This window comes from Juglans microcarpa x Juglans regia, chromosome 6D (genome assembly GCF_004785595.1).
Source record: "Juglans microcarpa x Juglans regia isolate MS1-56 chromosome 6D, Jm3101_v1.0, whole genome shotgun sequence".
Lineage (NCBI taxonomy): Eukaryota > Viridiplantae > Streptophyta > Magnoliopsida > Fagales > Juglandaceae > Juglans > Juglans microcarpa x Juglans regia.
This window is the reverse complement of record NC_054604.1, coordinates 33,221,242-33,241,268: the sequence shown is the minus strand read 5'-3', so window position 1 is coordinate 33,241,268 and position 20,027 is coordinate 33,221,242. Positions and strand designations below refer to the sequence as shown.

The 20,027-nt window shown below is 35.6% G+C and overlaps 2 protein-coding genes across 4 annotated transcripts; both read left to right on the top strand.

Moving 5' to 3' along the window:
* The first annotated feature begins 696 nt into the window (after positions 1–696).
* On the top strand, positions 697–5,770 carry LOC121236006 (probable trehalose-phosphate phosphatase F). Of its 3 annotated transcripts, none has more exons than XM_041132487.1 (14): positions 697–776; positions 1,198–1,269; positions 2,810–2,939; positions 3,030–3,527; positions 3,652–3,792; positions 3,903–3,974; positions 4,102–4,227; positions 4,339–4,395; positions 4,481–4,582; positions 4,697–4,774; positions 4,939–5,008; positions 5,099–5,169; positions 5,261–5,353; positions 5,485–5,770. In XM_041132487.1, the coding sequence occupies exons 4-14, from the start codon at positions 3,234–3,236 to the stop codon at positions 5,536–5,538; spliced, it is 1,158 nt and encodes a 385-aa protein (XP_040988421.1). In that variant the 5' UTR covers positions 697–776; positions 1,198–1,269; positions 2,810–2,939; positions 3,030–3,233; the 3' UTR covers positions 5,539–5,770. The 3 variants fall into 3 exon arrangements, with proteins under 3 accessions (XP_040988421.1, XP_040988420.1, XP_040988422.1); XM_041132486.1 differs by lacking the exon at positions 697–776 and adding an exon at positions 885–1,077; XM_041132488.1 differs by lacking the exons at positions 697–776; positions 1,198–1,269 and adding an exon at positions 1,329–2,309.
* A 1,198-nt stretch (positions 5,771–6,968) lies between these two features.
* LOC121235743 (transaldolase) lies at positions 6,969–12,326 on the top strand. Its single transcript, XM_041132123.1, has 13 exons — positions 6,969–7,155; positions 7,248–7,362; positions 7,486–7,564; positions 7,850–7,925; positions 8,042–8,125; positions 8,212–8,316; positions 8,574–8,654; positions 8,777–8,841; positions 9,755–9,824; positions 9,907–9,984; positions 11,157–11,254; positions 11,353–11,488; positions 11,898–12,326. The coding sequence occupies exons 1-13, from the start codon at positions 7,096–7,098 to the stop codon at positions 12,042–12,044; spliced, it is 1,194 nt and encodes a 397-aa protein (XP_040988057.1). The 5' UTR covers positions 6,969–7,095; the 3' UTR covers positions 12,045–12,326.
* Positions 12,327–20,027: the final 7,701 nt, after the last annotated feature.

Sequence of the window (20,027 nt, the reverse complement as noted above, 5' to 3'; positions counted from 1 at the left end):
CATATATCTTTAAAAAAATTTAAAAATAAAAAAATAAATTTACTAATAATCACTTCTTTAATTCTTGAGTTAAAAAATATAAAAACTAAAAAAATCAATCAATAACTTTTATTGATTCATTTTATCGGTTCAAGTATCCTTTTTCAGTAAACAAATGTCCTTCGATGGTAGAAGAAGAAGATTCCATCATCGAGATCGCCGAGAAACATCCAACCAAACAACCAACCGTTGGTGGACCCCACGGCTGCCCCTTACCCTTTTCTTTCTAAATTGAAAACCAATGTAAGACACAAAATCAAACCCATTTTTCAAAAAATTAAAAACAAAAACAAAATAAAACACCGATTTTGCCAGCTCGGATCGTGGGCAACGTGACCTCTTTCTTTTTCCCTAAGTGGGCCACGTGACCTCTCCCGCACGAGATTCCCGCGTCTCAGCCGTAAAAAGGCACAACCGAACCAAAACCAACCGCTTTTACCGTTTACTAGCTACTCTACGGCGTTTTCGCACGTGACTTCCTCCCTCGCCTCACCATCTTCCCCCCAAGCGGACCTATTCTCTTTCCTTAAAAAGTTTTCCTCTCTCTGATTACTTATGTTATGTTTGGGTGAAAGGAAAATCCAGGAGGGAAAAAAATATATATACATTTTTTTTTTTTTTTCCCGTCACCGACGACTGCCAGCTGCGCATGAAAGCGACGCGAGCGTGAAATCCGTCCGTCCTTGCGTGGAGGGCCCGGGCTGACACGTGGCCACGTCACACAGATATGATCACAGGTGCCGTCATTTAAGTGCTTCTCAGGGAAAAAAAAACAGGAAGGAAAATATTATAAACCTAATTGATTTAAATAAAATTGCAGGATGAGAGATATGATATGGTAAATAATAATGTATATAGCGGTCGTGTTTCCCAATTCAACAACCAAGTTACCTTGTTAAGCACGTCTTTTTATTGGCCATAGGCACTCTATAAATACTCGAGCTTCTCGGCTTTCCATTCCTTCTTTTCCTTTTAGCTGTTATATATACAATATCACAGTTTTCATCTCTCTCTGTAACATTAATCTAGGGCTTTCAGGTGCTTTTTCATTTTATCGGAGTTTTTATGGCTATGTTTCATCCTCTTGGATCTTAGTTTTGGTGCGGACTCTTGGTTTTCGTTGGCGTACGTCAGATTTTAAGCGTGGTTTCGTTTCAGGTTTTCGATCTGGACGTGTTTGGTTGATAGGAAAAAGAGACCGTTATGTTTCTAATTAGCTCTTGAATCCAGGTACCTTTTTCCACGATTTTCTTTTCCTATTCCTGCGAAAACAATCCAGATTTTCCACGTGATTTTAACGTAAATGAATTGCTCTTGGGATTTATATCGTGAAATTCACGACTTTTTCATGTCTTCCTATTTGTTTGCTGGATCTTTAGCCCTCCAATACGTATCCAGCCCATGAACGCCGATGGTTTTGGGTCTATTAATTCTTCCATTTTTTCTGTTTATCTTATTAACATGTAGACACGGAGCTGTATATATTACAGAAACTGATTTGACAGCTCGTCTGTTTATTTTCCTTATTTTAGTACAATTCTTGCTCTGTCGGTCGCAGTAAATAAGGGGCCGGATAAATATTTTAGAAGTTTTGGCAATGCGTCCAAATCACTTTCCCGTTAAATCTAGCCAGCAAGAAGAGTAAAAAAACGAAAGAAAGGAGGCTACAGCATTTGTTTGAGAAAGACTTGCGTTGTTTAGGTTCCATTTTTCAATGGTGTTTATTTCTGACCATGCCAAGAAGTTTCTTCCTGGCATTGACTCGGTGGTGGTTGTGATGCCTGAATAAGAATAACATAGCTTAATTTTGTGACCTTCAGCTTTGTTTCCAGATTGCTCTCTCTCTCTCTCTCTCTCTCTCTCTCTCTCTCTCTCATTTAATCTTTTTTTTTTTCCTTTTTCATGGTGGGGGTTTAAGGTTACGTTCGTTTTGGTAGTTGTAGTGTCTTATCGATGCTGGGAAAATATTTTATTTTGTTTTTCCTTGTTTACACGATTCAAAAGTGATGTGGTAGATCTACAAGAAAGCTTATTGTATGCTCAAATTTAAGCCCACGTAGGCTTATATATATATATATATACATATAATAATATATAAATAGAAATATATATAGCTCCCGTAATTCAATTTTCATTTGCATCCATTCCAGGTAAAGGTACATCCACGAAATGAAAGAACAAAACTTAAAATTTGCACTGACTGAGGATCTGGATTCTGTGATGTTTGGAGATATACAAATGATATAATATATATTTAATCCTTTTTCCTAGTAAGAAAAAAAAGAGCTGAGTATTCATTAAATTTTTTGGTTGCCTTTTCTTTTTATTTTAATTTCTAATTTTCTTCCATCAAATTAGTTGAGAGTTGTTATCATGTCTTCACTTTCAGCCTGAGCCTCTGGGGAGAGGTCTCTTTAGATCTGACTTCTACTGTTTTCCTTAAAAAGTTTTTGGTCAAAGTGATTTTCCTTTTAAAATATTGTAAGGCCGGTAACAATCATTTTCCTTTGAAAATTCTTAAAGGGTCGCAATCGTGTAAAATGTGAATAAAATGTAATTGTACAAATGATATTTTTTTCCTTGGATGTTTCAATGACAATTGAATGGTTCAAACTCGAAAGAGTCCTAACTTTTTTTATGAAGCTCTATTGCACTTGTAATAGTTCGCAAAATGTATAGATCATAATATTTTGTTTCTTTCTTTCTTTTCTATGAATACCTCAAAAATTATAATTTTGCTTACCCTGAATTAGTTGCCTCTTTTGATCAGTTTGCAGGTCGAATTTAGATACATTTTCTGGATATTGGAAGCTATATCAACCCTTCTAAAACATCTGAGTGCAAATTAAATGATGTTCAGTCCTCTGCTATAGATGCAGTGGAGCATTGGAAATGAGAAGGTATACTTAGTTTGAATATTTACCGTATTTCATTAGCAGTTTTTCCCCTTTGGTAGTAACTATTTCCGTTTGTTTCGGTGTCATTGACAGTTTCCAGGAAGCTTATGCTTGATGGACTGCAAGCCCAGCAGCAGTGACAAGAAGACGTTGAAGAGGTGGTTTTTTATAGACAAAAGGGTTGGGTAAACAAATCCTGGAATAAGGCGCTTGATTCTGCATTTTGGCTCACAGGCAATTTACATTGTACACGTTAACCCCTTTTCTAGTCGCTGAATCCCAAGTAATCTGAATTCAATGGACCTGAAATCAAATCATTGTTCTCCGGTTTTAACTGATCCTGCACCAATAAACAAGTCAAGACTCGGCATCCATTCTAGTTTGTTGCCTTACTCGCAGCAAGGAGCTACGTTCTCCTCCAGTAAGTATGTAACTATTCCAAGGAAAAAGCCTGCAAAGCTTGATGATGTTCGGTCTAATGGTTGGTTGGATGCCATGAAGTCCTCTTCTCCCCCTCGGAAAAAGCTAATAAAGGATCTGAGTGTTGAGGTGGCTTTAGATGATGCTGATATTGCTTATTGCTCCTGGATGGTATGCCTAGCCTTTTCTTTTAATTTAATTATCCAGTGGTTTATTGTAAAAAACTAAGCATACTGACAAAATTCTTTCGCTGTTGGTTCTAACACTTGATTTTTCCCCTGTAATCTCATTGCAGCTGAAGTATCCATCAGCACTCAACTCTTTTGACCAAATTACAAATTATGCAAAGAACAAAAAGATCGCAATCTTTTCAGATTATGATGGTACTCTTTCTCCAATAGTAGATGACCCAGATCGTGCCCTTATGTCTAATGATGTAAGATTTTCAAGTTTCTTTGTTTTGCTTCTATGTAGCCCTCTTCTTTGTTTGCATTTTCCCATCCTGATTTTTATGATAACAAAAAAAAAAAAAAAAAAAATTGTCAGATGCGTTCTGCTGTAAGAAATGTTTCAAAGTTTTTTCCGACAGCAATCATCAGCGGAAGAAGCCGTGATAAGGTAGCGAATGATCTCATTGAATAATCTGAAAGTGTTCTGTGCTTGCTTACACTCACATACACGTGTGCTTGAGTGCGTGTGTGCATCATTCAGATGCCATTAGAGTCTGAACCATCACATCTTGCAGGTATATGAACTGGTAGGACTAACAGAACTCTGTTATGCTGGAAGTCATGGGATGGATATTATGGGCCCTCTCAGTCACACAGTATCTGATGACTATCCAAATTGTATTAAATCTAATGACCAACAAGTAAGAGATGGCACATCCTTTCATAACAACACCTTTCTTCTCTTGAAGCTTTTACAGCTGCTCTGAATTGTTCTGTTAATCCTTTTTTTTTGTCTGTTTTGGATTTGGCAGGGTAAGGAGGTAAATCTTTTCCAGCCGGCTAGGGAATTTTTACCCATGATTGACGAGGTCCACAATCCTCTTCAGTTCATATATCGATGTAGGTCTAATGTATCGACCATATTTTCTGATTCTTGGTTGTGCTTTGTGCCAGGTTTTTAGAACCCTCGTTGAGAATACCAAGGGGATCAAAGGCGCAAAAGTTGAGAATCACAAGTTTTGTGCCTCTGTACATTACCGTAATGTAGATGAGAAGGTGATGATTGCTTTTGGTGCTCTGTTTCCATTTTTATTTTTTTTTTCATACATGTATGATGAAATAACTCAAGATGCACAGTTCTAAAGATGCTTTATGGTTTTCTGACTTCAGAATTGGCCTACTATAGCACAATGCGTTCATGATATTCTAAAGGACTACCCTCGATTGCAGTTAACTCATGGGCGGAAGGTACTTTTTTCTATCTTTCCTGAACGGAATTGGTGTTAATATTCCCTCTTGAATTAAATTTATCTGATTTTATACAAAGGCTCATTACCATTAATATGGTTAAGTTTTTAACAATGTAGACTCTTCATGTTAACAGAGATTTACTTGATTTTCCCCCTTGTTAGGTTTTAGAAGTCCGTCCTGTGATTGACTGGAACAAGGGAAAAGCAGTTGAATTTCTGCTTGAATCTCTCGGTATCGACTTCTCTCTTTTTATATATCTTTCTGATTATAAACTGCAGCCTGCTAGAATTCTGGTTTTCTAACGTTTGATTGTTGTTGTAGGGCTAAGTAATAGGAATGATGTGCTTCCAATCTATATTGGAGATGATAGTAGTGATGAAGATGCATTCAAGGTAGCACCATTGTGATTGAATTTGATAGGGGTTTAGAATGTCCATATGTTGTAAGCACAGATAATTGACAAAAATACTCGTATTTCACCAGGTATTGCGGGAGGGTAATCGAGGTTATGGAATACTGGTATCCTCTGTCCCTAAAGAAACCAATGCATTCTACTCTCTCAGGAACCCTGACGAGGTTTACAACTCAGATCTATATATATATATATATATATATATATATATTGATTTTCTGTAACTTGGATATTTTACTTTCAAATGATTTTAAGCACCGTTTAACTTGGAAGAAACCCTCCAAAAAATATGCAGGTCATGAAATTCCTCAACTCTCTGGTGACATGGAAGCATGAAGCAGCTAAATGATCTACTTATAGCGGTAGTCATTATTTCTGAATTTTATATTTCTTAATAAACCGAGGCTATTGGAGCAGCTCTGCATTATTTAGTACCTGAATTGGCATATGAGTTTTTCCTTCTTTTTTTTTTTTTTTTGGTAAGTATTTGCAGCTTTTATCTTTGTAAAGTCTTTTGGGCCAAAAGGGGTCTAATTAATAGTATGCACATTTCAGTCCCATTTATTGAGTTGATTATTTTATTTTATATCCTTTCCGGTAATGGTGACAATTGAATTTATTGTATAATTTCTTATATTCAAAGGTTTGTTCTGTAAATTTCAATGCCTGATGGTGTTACGTAACATATTTAGGTCGAAACTCGTATATTATTTATTGAAGCGTTATTACTAAGGCTAGAGGTATGGTGCATATATCCTCAATTATTAAAACGTGACACTTTTATCGTGGTTGAAATTTGAGATGGGACAAAACAGTTTACTCCACTAAATTATTTTGCGGGCTCAAAAAACCCATACCCTGGGGTTGGGTTAGGCCCTACTAACATTATCCATCGAGAATTTTGATGGGCTATGTAAGTTATAACCCTTTGCTCAGTGCCGATGCTGGATTATGAAATTGATTCGCGTGAAGACCTGACGGAGAATACAAAGGGAGATATTCCGGCCGCTTGTCCAAAATTTTATATCAATCCTCCTGTGATTGTATATTATAATACTTTGTATCTAATTTTTATCTATTAATGTTATTCATTAACCATAATCTCAATAAATGTGTTTAAAATGATTTAATTCTGTTTTATTTACAATTTTAAGACTTGCAACTTCTTGACTGTGACGGGCCTTTGTTTTGGTTTTGGCATTCTCCCTCCCCCCCCCCCCCCCCCCCCCCCACATGTCAATCGATCGAGGGTTAGTTATTGTGCTTGCGTTTGTTCGGAAAATGGAAAGAGTCAATCCTACCACTGAGATTAAACTTAGGTCTCAAAGATCTAAAATCTAAAATTTATCGTTTTGTTCGAGTAATAGTAAGTGATTTAACATGGTAAATTATATTAAAAAGTTATTATTTGGTAAAATAAATCTAACACATCACATGAAACTGTATGAAATCTTTTAATGGCTTTAACATTTTTCCTATAATCAACTTGTATATCCAAGATTTATTTCTAATATTATTCTCAATTAATATATCAGAAATGATTTGTACAAGTTTTAAATAGATAAGTCTCAAATAGACTTTTATTAAAAAAAAAATTATACATTAAAGAAGTATTAAAGAAAATATTTTTTTAGTAGGACATACCTTTTATAAAAAAAAATTATCTATTTAAAACTTATATCTAATATTACTCTTCTAAATATAACAACATCACTTACAATTATAAAAAAATAAAAATAAAAACAAAAACAGTAATATTTTGTTATTACGTAATGTCATCACTTCCACTTCAATGTAGGTCGTCGATAAACGCTTAATTTTTCTATCTATATATGTATACGAACGAGTCATCCATAGTCGCTCCCATCACTTCGAAAACTCCGAGTTCCGACTGAAACACAAAATTATGTCACTCTCCTTGCAATCTCCGCCCTTCTCAGCCATCTCTTCCTCCTCCTCTCTCCAGGTATGTATGTATGTACGTACGTATGGATAAATGGGCCTGTATGTAAGAAGTATGCATTTGTGTACGAGGGAGTGAATTGATTTTGATGTCAGGGGAGTTTGAGGTTCTCAGCTAGATCAACTGCTGGTAATCTGGTTAAACTCAAGCTTCAGAGGTCGTTTCCTCAAATTCGAGCTTCCTCGGGATTTTCGTCCTCGCTCGACACTGGTTATATATCTGGCATTCAGATAGATCCTGATGCAATCTAAAATTTCATTTTTTTTTTAACCGTATTGTATTTGAATTTTGACGTTGTTGTTGCTCCTGTTGAGATAATTGCTGTTTTTTTAGGTGCGAGCACTGAATTGGATGCAGTGTCTAGCTTCAGCGAGATCGTTCCGGACACCGTCATTTTCGATGATTTCGAGAGGTTATCTATTCTTCTATCTTTTAATTTATTAGTGTTATTATTTTTTGTTAGCTGGATATGGAAGTATTATTTAAATTGACTCTCATTAATTAGAAAATATGGAAACCAAATGAATATGTTCATCAAGCTCAGTCTAGCTCCACTTAGTGGAATTAATTGTTTCTTTTTAATAACCGAGTAAAATAGGAAGCATATAACATATAATCCATTTACTTATTTATTTTTTGGAGCGACAGAATGATGAGCTAGTGCTTTTGTTGATGGTTTTCTTATTATTCGAAATAGGTTTCCTCCAACAGCAGCTACAGTTAGCTCGGCACTACTTTTGGGTATATGTAGCCTTCCAGACACCATATTCAGAGTAAGGATCCAGTCTTATCAGAAAGGGCAAAAAACTAGATTTTTGATTTGCATATTGGTATTGAAATAACATATGGTGTTTTTATTCTTCAATTGATTAATCTTTTTATTTTTCAGAATGCTATTGAAATGTCTTTGGCGGATTCAGGGTGTTATGGGCTAGAAAACTCTGAGTTGAGATTGTCATGTTTCTTTAATAAGGTTTGATTTCAAACGTCAAAATTATGAGATATGAATTTGATTGGTTAACTTGACAAAATGGTTTACAACAACTGATGGAAGTGTAGGCCTTGGTGAACGTTGGTGGTGACTTGGCAAAACTAGTCCCTGGCCGAGTTTCAACTGAAGTGGATGCACGTCTTGCTTATGACACACATGGCATTATCAGAAAGGTTGGTTTCTTTAATGTGTCATTGTTGATTCATTGTTTCAGTGAAAATGCTTTACTTTCATGTTTGAAACGGAGTATATAGTATGGCTATTGATTTTCAATTTCCGTAAATCATTTATTGATTGATAATTCAATCTCTTTCGAGGGAAAAATATCTATTTTTTATGCGTTTGTTTTTCACAAGTAATTGGGTTGGATAATGGCAACCTAGATTTGTTCTATCCGTTTTAATAGTAATTGGGTAGTGTTATATTGCAGGTGCATAACTTGTTGCATTTGTACAACGAAATTAATGTACCTCCCGAACGATTACTGTTTAAAATTCCCTCAACTTGGCAAGTGAGTATTTGAGCAAGATAGTTCTGTTTTTCACCTAGGAACCTTCCTTAAAGACTTGATTCATGGAAGCTAATGAATCTGTTCATCCTTTTGTTCTAATCACTTATTGGCTCTGTATACAGGGAATAGAGGCCTCAAGATTGCTGGAATCTGAAGGCATACAGACTCATTTGACTTTTGTATACAGGTACACACTGTGATGAGTACTAGTGCTAGCTTGAAACTCTAAAACAATGGTACAGTTTTATATTTTCTTTTATTTGGGACAATTTTAAAATTATGTCATGCAATTTGAATTAAGAAAATGTATTATATGCTACTATATTTTTATTAAATTTAACATATTTAAAGAGTGTTGCACCATGGTGAGGTACACTCAAGGTTATTTCTGGCTAGGGGTACCTATTTCTGAGGTTTATGGGGATTAAAATGTTTATTCTCAGAACATGATATTTCATAAAATATCTTTCAGGCATGTAACAAAATCTATTAGGTTCAATTAAAGACATGGTTAATTCTCATGAATGATTTTTCCCTAGTCATTGTTTAAGTACATTGGCTTGTCTCAAGTTGCTTTGCTGTTATCCTTTGTGATACCCCATTCTAACAAGGGTAGGTGGTGTATTCCCACATTGCTTGAGAATGAGAAGTTCTTGGTCTTTATAATATTCCAATGTGGTTCCAATTGTATCATTAACTAATCCTTTTGGAGTACATGCTATGTGGCTTGAGCTTTCCATTGGGGCGTTACAAATGGTATAAGAGCTTATCCCAACTAGAAATGTGGGACTTGAGCCTTGCCACCTATGACGGACTGGCCCGACGAGGACGTCGGGAATATAAGGGGGGAGATTGTGATACCCCATTTTGATAAGGATAGGTGGTGTATTGGATCCCACATTGTTTGGAAATGAGAAGTACTTGCTCTTTATAATGTTTCAGTGAGACTCCAATTGTATCATTGACTAGTCCTTTTGGAGTATAGGCCATGTAGCTTGGGCCTTCCATTGGGGCGTTACATCCTTGGCATTCTTAGTTTATTAGATTTTCACATCTTGTGATGTATCTTAGTCATAGATGGTTTTGACCTGTTTTTTCAGCTTTGCACAAGCCGCAGCAGCAGCCCAAGCTGGTGCTTCTGTTATTCAGATTTTTGTCGGGCGTATAAGGGTAATTTTTCATCTCTGTTATGTATTGACATTTTCTGTGGAACCTTTAGTTTGGTCATTACAATGCATTCCTTGTCCTTCAGGATTGGGCACGCAACCATTCCGGTGACCCCGAGATTGAATCTGCTATCAAAAGGGGAGAGGATCCAGGGTTGGCTTTGGTTAGTTAAACAACACTGATCTTCTGATGTGAAATTACTTTTGATATAGTCTTGTGTAGTTTACCAATAAAAAAAAAAAAACCATGTTTATGAGTTTCAAATTATCATATTAAAATCTGATATTGTTGTTGTTTGGGACTGCGGGCAAACTTGTCTTTTGACAACCCTGGGGATTGGATAAGGTGGTAAGGGTTTGTAGAGATTTTAGATACAATTCTTACTTGAGAAAAAGAAAGAGACATTCTCATTGAGTTGTAGACCTTTCATTTAGTACTTCATTTTTAATTTTGTATTTTGCCAGCCCTTATCCTGACTGTTCAACCAATGCTGTCAAGATCATTGAAATACTTTGTGGAATGCCATTTTTTTTCCCACAAAAAGCTTATTTGGTTTGGATACCAAAATCATCTCAACTCATTTCATCCTATCTCATCTAATCATTACAAATTTTTCAAATTTTCAAATAAAATACAATCAACAGTTCAATTTTTTCAAATTCCAAAACAAAAATAATATTTAAAAAATAATATGCTAACAATATTTTATTCAACTTTCAACTTTCATCTCAATTCACTATCCAAACCACCTTTTTACCCTCATTGATGGTGTTATTTCCACCTCGGCTGTGTGTGATACACCAGTCCATTTCAATTGTTTACCAAAGTCAAATGCCATTATGCCTTCCTCACTATTTCTATGCTTCTTGCCTTTTAATTAGTTATTGGCACGTTCAACTTGGACCATGTTGCCCTCTTATGGTGTTGAGGGGATGTAATTGGTTGGCGACCTTGGTGTTGCATGTGATCATAGTGTCACACAACAGATTTCCCTCCTTTTGGCCAAATTGGGATCTCAACTTCCACTACCACATGCATGTCTTCCAATACTTGTGTCTTAACGTTACAAATTTGTAATTGGGGGTGTAAATTGATTTGTATGTAACGTTTTATTTCATCATCTGTGGTTCCATAACTCAATGCATGCTTCATATTTCATATCATCTCGGAAACAAATCTTAAAGCTCATTTCTTTCAGCATTGAAATAAAAATCTGCTAAGTTGGATAGATTTCTGGTGCTGTTTTTGATCACTCTAGTAACTTGGGTATACACTTAACAGCCCACGAAGATCAAAATATTCCTAAATCAGACATTCGGTATTTTGCCCTTGCAGGTGACAAAGGCTTATAATTACATTCACAAGAATGGATATAAATCAAAGTTGATGGCTGCGGCCGTTCGGAACAAGCAGGACTTATTCAGTCTCCTGGGGTAATCATATGACTCGCCTTTTATCACATATATACCTGGCAATTCTTGAGAAGTTTTTTTCAGAATAACCGCCGATGTTTGTGTTTGTCTGTGCTCAGAGTTGACTACATCATTGCACCGTTGAAGATATTGCAATCTCTCAAAGAGTCTGTTACTGCTCCTGATGAGAAGTACTCTTTCGTTAGGAGACTCTCTCCAGAGTCTGCTGCCACCTACAATTTCAGTAAAGAAGAGGTCTGCTTTCTTTTCATATTCTTATCATGTATTCTCTTAAGCATCGGGATTTTCTGTGCTTGAACTGAAAAAAAAAAATAGGGAAATGTGGTGTCAAGGTCCTCTCCTTCAAAATTTTATCATATTTCTGCAGTCACCATTGTCACTGACACATCACTACCTTCCCCTTCAATGGGTAGCACGACCACTGTGAAGATTTCTCTCTCATTGGTTAGATTGTTTAAGACCGAGATATAATATCCTGCTCTGAAAAACTTGACCAATTCATAGTTGCTATGCGACAACACCAAATTGCATGGGTAAAAATCAATCCTGCACAGATTACTAAAACATTACTGCTGCTAGTGACTCCTACTTTGATTTCTCTAACTGCTCTTAAATGGTTAACTAATCCACTGTTCATCTTCAGCTTGTGAAGTGGGACCAATTAAGCCTTGCATCAGCCATGGGACCGGCGGCTGTGACGCTTCTGGCTTCTGGACTAGACGGTTATGTTAACCAAGCCAAGCGAGTGGAAGACTTATTTGGGAAGATTTGGCCTCCCCCAAATGTTTGAGGAGCTCCCATCCCTTACCATGCAGATCTTTCTTTTTCTCGAGAAAGCGATGTGAATTAGAGTGTTATCTTTTGAACACCTGTTCCATGTAATGATTCTAGTCTATCTGTAAACTGTAGTAACCAGAAAGAAATGGTGCGATGTGATGTATTCAATGGAAAGTAATGAAACTGGGAATGCAGGAAAGGTGTTTGAGAAAAAGAAGCAGAGAATTGAATTGATAACTGAGAAATAGTTCGAGGCAAATCCCAATCTCCAGATGAACAAGGTTCTTACAAGCAATTTCATAAGCTTCCCCCACCATTTTCCCCTTCCCTTATGCTCTTCAGAATAACAAACTAGACTAATTAACAAAAGACACGCGTACTGTAAAATACTGAATTACAAAAGGGCAAACTGGTAATTAAGTAATTTTTGAAAATAACTAACTAGCTTCCAGAACACTTAAAAGATGAAACATAACATTTCATTCTCTTATCACGCCACTTATCTTTATCCCTTTCCACGTTGCGTTTTGACTCCAAGGCTTAAGGTAATGAGCCAAACTTGCAGTAAAATACTTGGACTCCTAGTTGATCTACATTTTCCTCATGGGCATCATTACAAACTCCCCCACTCAAAGAACCTTGTCCACGTTGTTTGCATTGGTGCAATTGTCACACACCTCCAAGAGAAGAGTATAGACACTGAAAAACCATTATCCATTGTCAGGATACTAATATCAAATGTCCAACCACCGGGATAAAAAAAATAAGTATATTCTTTTTGCCTAAAAATACACATGCCACAACTGTTGTAACGGAAGGGACGAGTGAAATCATTTCCGAGCCAAGTAGGATAAACATAGTCATTATATCAAATGAAAAAATTGCGGAAGCCATCTACATGGCAAGTTAAACTGGTAAGAACACTAGCATAATAATCAAACTCCCATAAGCAGCAATTGATACCATAACCCTGCAAACATGCTTGTGCATAGGGTCATCAATCAAATCACTAAATGGATTGTGGTTTGGATAAGCAGGATCACAAGGAAAGTACAACACTCTATTATGCAAAACGCCTCTGAGAAGGCGGACGAATAGGCTTATTTGTAGCATGTAAACAATTCCAACAATCCAATGAACCAATGAGCTTGAAAAGGAGAAGTTGAGAAGAATTTAACTGTTTGAGCCAGGGACTTCCCAAACATCTTTATAGTACTGATATCTATCCACCATCCACACATCAAAGGAAACACTCTAAGTTCAATGGCATGAAGAAAAGCAACCTTTATCATGGTCATCAAATGCCTTATTGCTGCCAAAAACTATCTGAAGAGAGATGGAAATATCTTTACTATAGAAGCAATACCATAGAATCTCCCCATAGTCAAAGGCTCACCCTTAGTGTACCGACTCAACACCACAATGCCAAGATAGAAGAGAACTAGAGAAATGATAAAAATATATTCAACAAGAGTAATAACATCAAAAAGTCATGATACCCCAAGGCATATAAGCAATAGAGTTGTAACTAGCAATGCCAATGGCTTAGCATATGGGTGGACTGATAAAAATGCATCCCAAGTGTTCCATCCAATCCACTCCATCTCATCTCACCCTATCGATTGCTACGCCATCTCAACTAATTTGACTGTTTAACAGTCTACTAACGTGATTGCCTTATTCAAAAGGGATATGCAAAATTTTTATGATAAATAAAATCATAAATTTTACTAACAAAACAATCGGGATGGTCCAAGTAGGACATATCATATACAAAATTATCATTTTTTCTATTCATTTGAGATTTTTTTTTTCTCAAAAGCTGTGTTCTTCTTCTTTTTTTTTTTTTTTTTTTTTTTTTTTTTTTTTTTTTTTCTATTGGTGGTTTGAATTTAAATTGGGTTTTCTAAAGCCTGGTTTGGTTTTACGAACTTTTGAAGCCATATCATTCTATCTAAGGGTGAATTCGGTCCAGTCCCGGAGGGTATTTTTGGACCGGACCGAATCCCTTTAGTCCAGGATTTTCCCACTTTGGATTGGACTGAAACTCCAAAGGGATCAAACCGAATCGATCCCTATCAATACAGTCTGGTTAGTCCGTTAGGTCCATAGGATTTAGATCCTACTTCACTCTAAACATCCATAGCAACCCGTGAGTTCGCTCGACTTCCGTTCGAGCTAGCGTTCGAGCGAAGATCAACCCATGAGTTCTCTCGATAGGAGCTTGACACATCGCTCAAACGAATCACTAACCCTAGTGTTTGCTGGAGCCTTGTTTGGCATACCACTCAAGCCAAGAAGAAGAGAAAATGAGGGAGAAAGAGAGAGAAATAAAATCAAAGGTCCCTATGTGTGGCGCCCTCGACCCCCACGTGTTATTTTTATGGAGTTCGTGACACCAGGATGATGACCACACGGATCACGCACCCCAATAACTCTCAGTGCTCAACGTGTATACAACATACATAAAATGTACAGTAATTTTCGCAGCGGTGAAAATAAAAGGGTCTTTCTTTATTAAGTACCAGAATTGTTCATAAAACAGCAAAATAACTTTACAAATATTTTACAGTCTTCCGTCAGATAATTTAAAGAAAGCAAATAAAATAATGGAAACAAGTCCCAAAACGCTGAACAACATAACAAAGACTTAAGCTTTTGGCAGAGTCGGTCCTTCAGGTTCATACTCGGGCTCTGCGTCAAACTCTACGGCACCACAAAACGGAACCGTAGGGTAAACACCACTATGAGATTATGACATCTCAGCAAGTAATTAACCAAAATAACATCCTAGAGATTTAAAACATATTTATACAAACACGTGTTCCCATGTGGACAAATAACAACTTACATTTCTTTCCCAAAAATATCATTTTATTATTTCACCCAAAAAATCTCATTTTTGTCCCATTCATATTTATTATGAATTCACGCATGCACCACGGTCTCCCCTATGGACCGTCCGCACACCCTGGCTCTCTTCATCACATCACGGGTAACGCCTGTGCATGAGATTTCGTAACGAGTGATGCTCAGTTCCGCGCCCAGCGCGTACATGGCCAAGCATCCTCTAACCTCACCAGCCAAAGGTCACGGAATCGGTACGAGAGCGTTACCGTCTCGTCCGTTCCCGTCATCGCCCTGTGACAACTCAGAGGATGTCACGTCAGTCTGTTACGCTTCCGAGTGACCAGAGAAGCTCCACCGAGATAATGCCACATCTCGGCTTGGGGTCGTGAAACACACGCACCCACGCAACAGTATCAATATCCAACAGACTTCGTGACATTACCGCATAATTTAACAAAATGATAATTTATGCTTTTCAACAGTTTATTAGAATACGCATTTAAATAATTCATTTTACAAGTTCTCAATAAACGCCGAAACACAATTTCATAAATACACGCATAGTCCCATCCGCTAATCCGGCCCAAAGCCCAATTACATTTAAAATCCCAACAACTTTGACGGCCCAAGGCCCATTTTTCCACAATACCATTGAAGCCCAACACTTCAACAAATACAATACATTTTCATCAAACCAATAATGTACAAATAAACAACAGTTTATAAAGCCAATAAATACAACAATTTATTTATAAAATTGAGAAATTACAAATAATATTTAAATAAAGAGAAAATTACATACATACGATGAAATTGATAAAAATCTGGAAGATCACGTGAAAGGAAGTGCTGCCAACAGTGGCGACGGTGTCTCACGGTTGAAAACCGTTTCTCTCAACTCACGGGTTGTAACAAAACCAGATGATAACTCAACAACAACCCAACCAAAATACAAGATTTTGAAAGCACAAAGAGCTCGGCAAACATCACAACACCTCACGGATTTACAAACCAAATACCCAGAAATTTCAAGAGAAAATTATTCTCGGATCACACCAAAATCCTGATTAATTTATCCAAAGCAAAACCAAACACACTCCAACGGAGATCCCCAAACCATGAGAAGCCGTGGTCTACTTATAGGCCAAAAATCGCAGTTCGCATGGCGTGCGTGTCGCACGGTGGAGGAAGGAAATAACGGCAGCATGCCGTGGAGAAAAAGAAGTCCTCTCGCGGACGCGTGGCACGGCGGCACTCACGGAAGCCATGCCCATCGCCACCGAGGAGCTTGCGGAAGAGCAAGTGACCGTGCGATGCCACGGGTTGACAGCAAACCTTCGGGGTGCATGCCGAACGACACGAGAGAGTGAGACGTAGGTGGAGGTGGCTCTCGGCTGGGATCTATTTTCGGCAGCAGCTGCGTGGAGATCCGGTGGGAGAAGTAGAAATGAAGAAGAAAAAGGAAGAAGAAGAATCGGGAAGAAGGGTAGCAGAGTGCGGCGCGAGAGAAGGGAATAAGATGGAGCAGGGCTCCATCAAAACGACACCGTTTCACAATGAAGAGACTGGGTTCTCACGGGCCGCACGGCTGGGCCGTGTTCCGCACAAGGCCTGGGCCCCCTGCTGGGCTGGGCCGGATCTCGAGTCACCAAAAATGCACACACACACCCACGACCCATAGGAAAAAAAGCGCACACACACAGCCCAAATAAATAATCAAGCAAATAAAAAGCCTAAAAATAAACACAAGTCCAAAAATAAAAACAATACAAATAATTAAAATAACATTCTCTAAATTAAATTAAAATAAAATACCAAAACAAATAACATATTTAATTAACACATTAAAATAAAATAACACCTCAAAATAATAAGGATTAAAAAATTCAAGGGAAACTAGAGATCTCACACTATGGGACCTTTTATAAATATGAGTGTGTACTATGCGGGAAAAAAATAGTAATGAATAATTAAAAATTAGGAAAAATATTTTATGGAACTAATATTTTTTCATTACTATTGTCTATTTACATATAATGACATAAATTATTACATGATTTATAATATATTATTTAATATTTTATATGGTCAATGATAATAAATTAGATAAAAATTACAGATTAATTTATATAATTACTATATAAAAATAATATATTAAATTATTAAAAATATTTTAAATATATATATATAGTTCAGTCCGATCCAGTCCAAAATTTATAGACCCTAAGACTGGACCAAACTTCTTTGGTCCACAATTTTTGGGACTGAGACTGGCCCCTCGAGTATTCGATCCGGTCATATGCGGACCGAATTTTGGACACCCTTAATTCAATCTAATCTCATCTCAATATTCAAATACCATTTAAGTTTAAACATTTTTAAATTTTTAATTTTTAATTTTTTTCATCAAATAATTATCTAATAATTATAAATTTTCCAAACTTCCAAACAAAAATAAAAAACAATTCAACTTTTTCAAATCTTAAAATAAAAATTATATTCTAACATTCTTTTAATGTCATAATTTTTTTATTTAACTTTTTTTTCTCATTTTCTAGAATTCTATAAAAATCTTAAGTCAAATTATTTTATTACTATTTATAAATTATTTTACTACTATCTATTAATTTTTCATCTCATCTATATAACTAAGAGCAATGCTACATACAGTCTTTATTTAGAGATTACAGTGCAAGTCTAGGTAATTTTATCTTTAAAATTTTTAAAATTATAAAAATATCACTCTTAAAATAATTTTTTATTTAATAAAATGTCTGTATATACAGTCTCTAAGTAAGAACTATAAATAAAATTTCTCTATAATTAAACGAGTACTGATTGGTAGGTTTTAAATTTTGAGTATTAATTTTCATTTTTTTATTCGTGATTGTGGTGGGGGTTCCAAATCCATAGACTTCTGAAATTGGAAAAGACATGAGAGGCCCCAATAAATTGTGTCATCCGGAAATGACTCGTATGAAATTGGAACAGACAGAGGCCCCATATAAAATGTGTCATCCGGAAATGACTTTACCGAGAGAGAGAGATGATTGTTATAATCGTGGAAATATAATTGTCGTCTAATTATTTTTTAAAAATAAATAAATATAAAATTTATATAAAAGATAATAATTTTTAAATAATAAATTTTATTATTTTTTAAAATGATTGTATAATATTTATATATTTTATGATTGTATATAATATTACTCTATAAATTAAATCACAATACCTCCACCCTCTCGAAAAACGTGTCGCCACGTTGGCACCGGACAACGTGCATAGTGAAGAAAATAAGGATCAGAAGATCGTAAGCAAACAAGCTTGCTTTGTGATAAATTCGGAGTCACTACATACATAAAACGCTCCTTAATTTTCTTTGATTAATTGTATTTAAAATTCTTTAATTTACCTATGTTAGTTTTCATAATTACAGTGGATCGAATCCTAAGGTTTGCTTTTTTTTTTTAATGGTATTTTAAGCATAAAGACCTAGAATTCTATTGTAATGATTTATAGAAGATAGTAATCCTTTTAGACCTGGTTAATTTGGAGACATTTTTCTTGGTACTATATGCGTGCCATCCTTGCAACAACTTTGCCAAACAGAGAGGAGAAAAGAAAAATTAATTTGGGAAGATGCTCTTCTTTCGTGGTCTGTGTTCCTCCACGTCATAATTGGGAAAAAATAAACCTAATTAAAAAGTTGAAAGCCGCTGGTCACGTGGATCATTTGCTACAGAGAAAAGCTAGCTAGATCACTAGTCACCATCTAGTGTTGGTTAAAACAATCATCCAATAGTAGGACAATGCATGTATATATATATGACAACTCTTTAACGGGGAATTACACAAAATCATGGTAACGTGTTGTCTTGCTTCAAGTAAACCATGTTCTTCAAAATATTATGCAGATTATTCGAAAATAATACAACAATAAATATTACCTCTATTAAACATTGTTTTAGAGAAGGAAATAAAGTGACGGATTATCTAGTAAGAACTGACGCTTTGGGAGAGAATAAATTATTTATTGACGTTGGTCATTTTCTCAAGTTTTGAGAGGTTTGTATAGATTAGATAAATTGGGTTTGGTGTCCATATACCGTCTTCATTTTTATTAAAAATAAATATAAAAATAAATATTTATATATATAATTAATTAATTAATTAAATTTCAAGGATCAAAGTAATCGACTTTCTTGCATCATTGCAGTAGGGACCCAAGAGACAATAATTATATATTACGAATTTGGTATAATTTCTATACCTTTAATTTTCATGGAGACAAATAAAGGTGGCATGTGGGTCAGCATGTGAAAAAACGAAGAGGCTACTGGGAATATGAGCTAGCAAATGGAGATTATGATCTGGTTCATGTGTATTGTTTTCATCATTTTTGTCTCTTGTCAATAATGATAACCAACGGAGAAAGCTACAATTATTATTACTATTCTTATTATTTTAAGCTCCATTATTGACCTACAAAAGTAGGTCCTAATAAGCGCCCAGTCATGATCTCTTGCCTACGTGTCTGGAATCATTCTCTCTGACGACTCTGTCAAAACTACACATGGGATCGATTCAGATTGGAAGGCCACGTAATTATAATTTTGATCAGGTAAACAGACTAATGGTTCTTCAGCAGCCGGCAGTCCCTTTCAAATACGAGTCATCAACTCTGAATTATTTTATCTTTTCTAATGAAATAATAGCCCCAAAAAATGTAGGCTCCTAATAATGGAGCATTGTAATAGATCAGCGTTGCTTCTTAGATTGAGTTATTACACGTACGTATATATATATATATATATATATATATATATATTCTTCTTTCAATATTTAAGATAGGATGATGTTATACAGAAATTTCACACTTTATACATCACTTAAAAATATATGATTTTATTTTTTTATTTTCATATTTTATATTTCATTTTATATGAGAATAAAAAAATAAAATCATATATTTTTAAGTGGTATGCAGGAATGTGAGGTTTATCATATTTAGAATCTTTCTTTAAGATAATATCTCTTTATATCTCATTATCTAATCTTGGGTTCTCTATCAATCAAAATTTACCGTTTTATTTTATATTTGTTTTCTAAGAAAATTAATTAAAGGTTTCCTGGTTGAGTTCTTGAC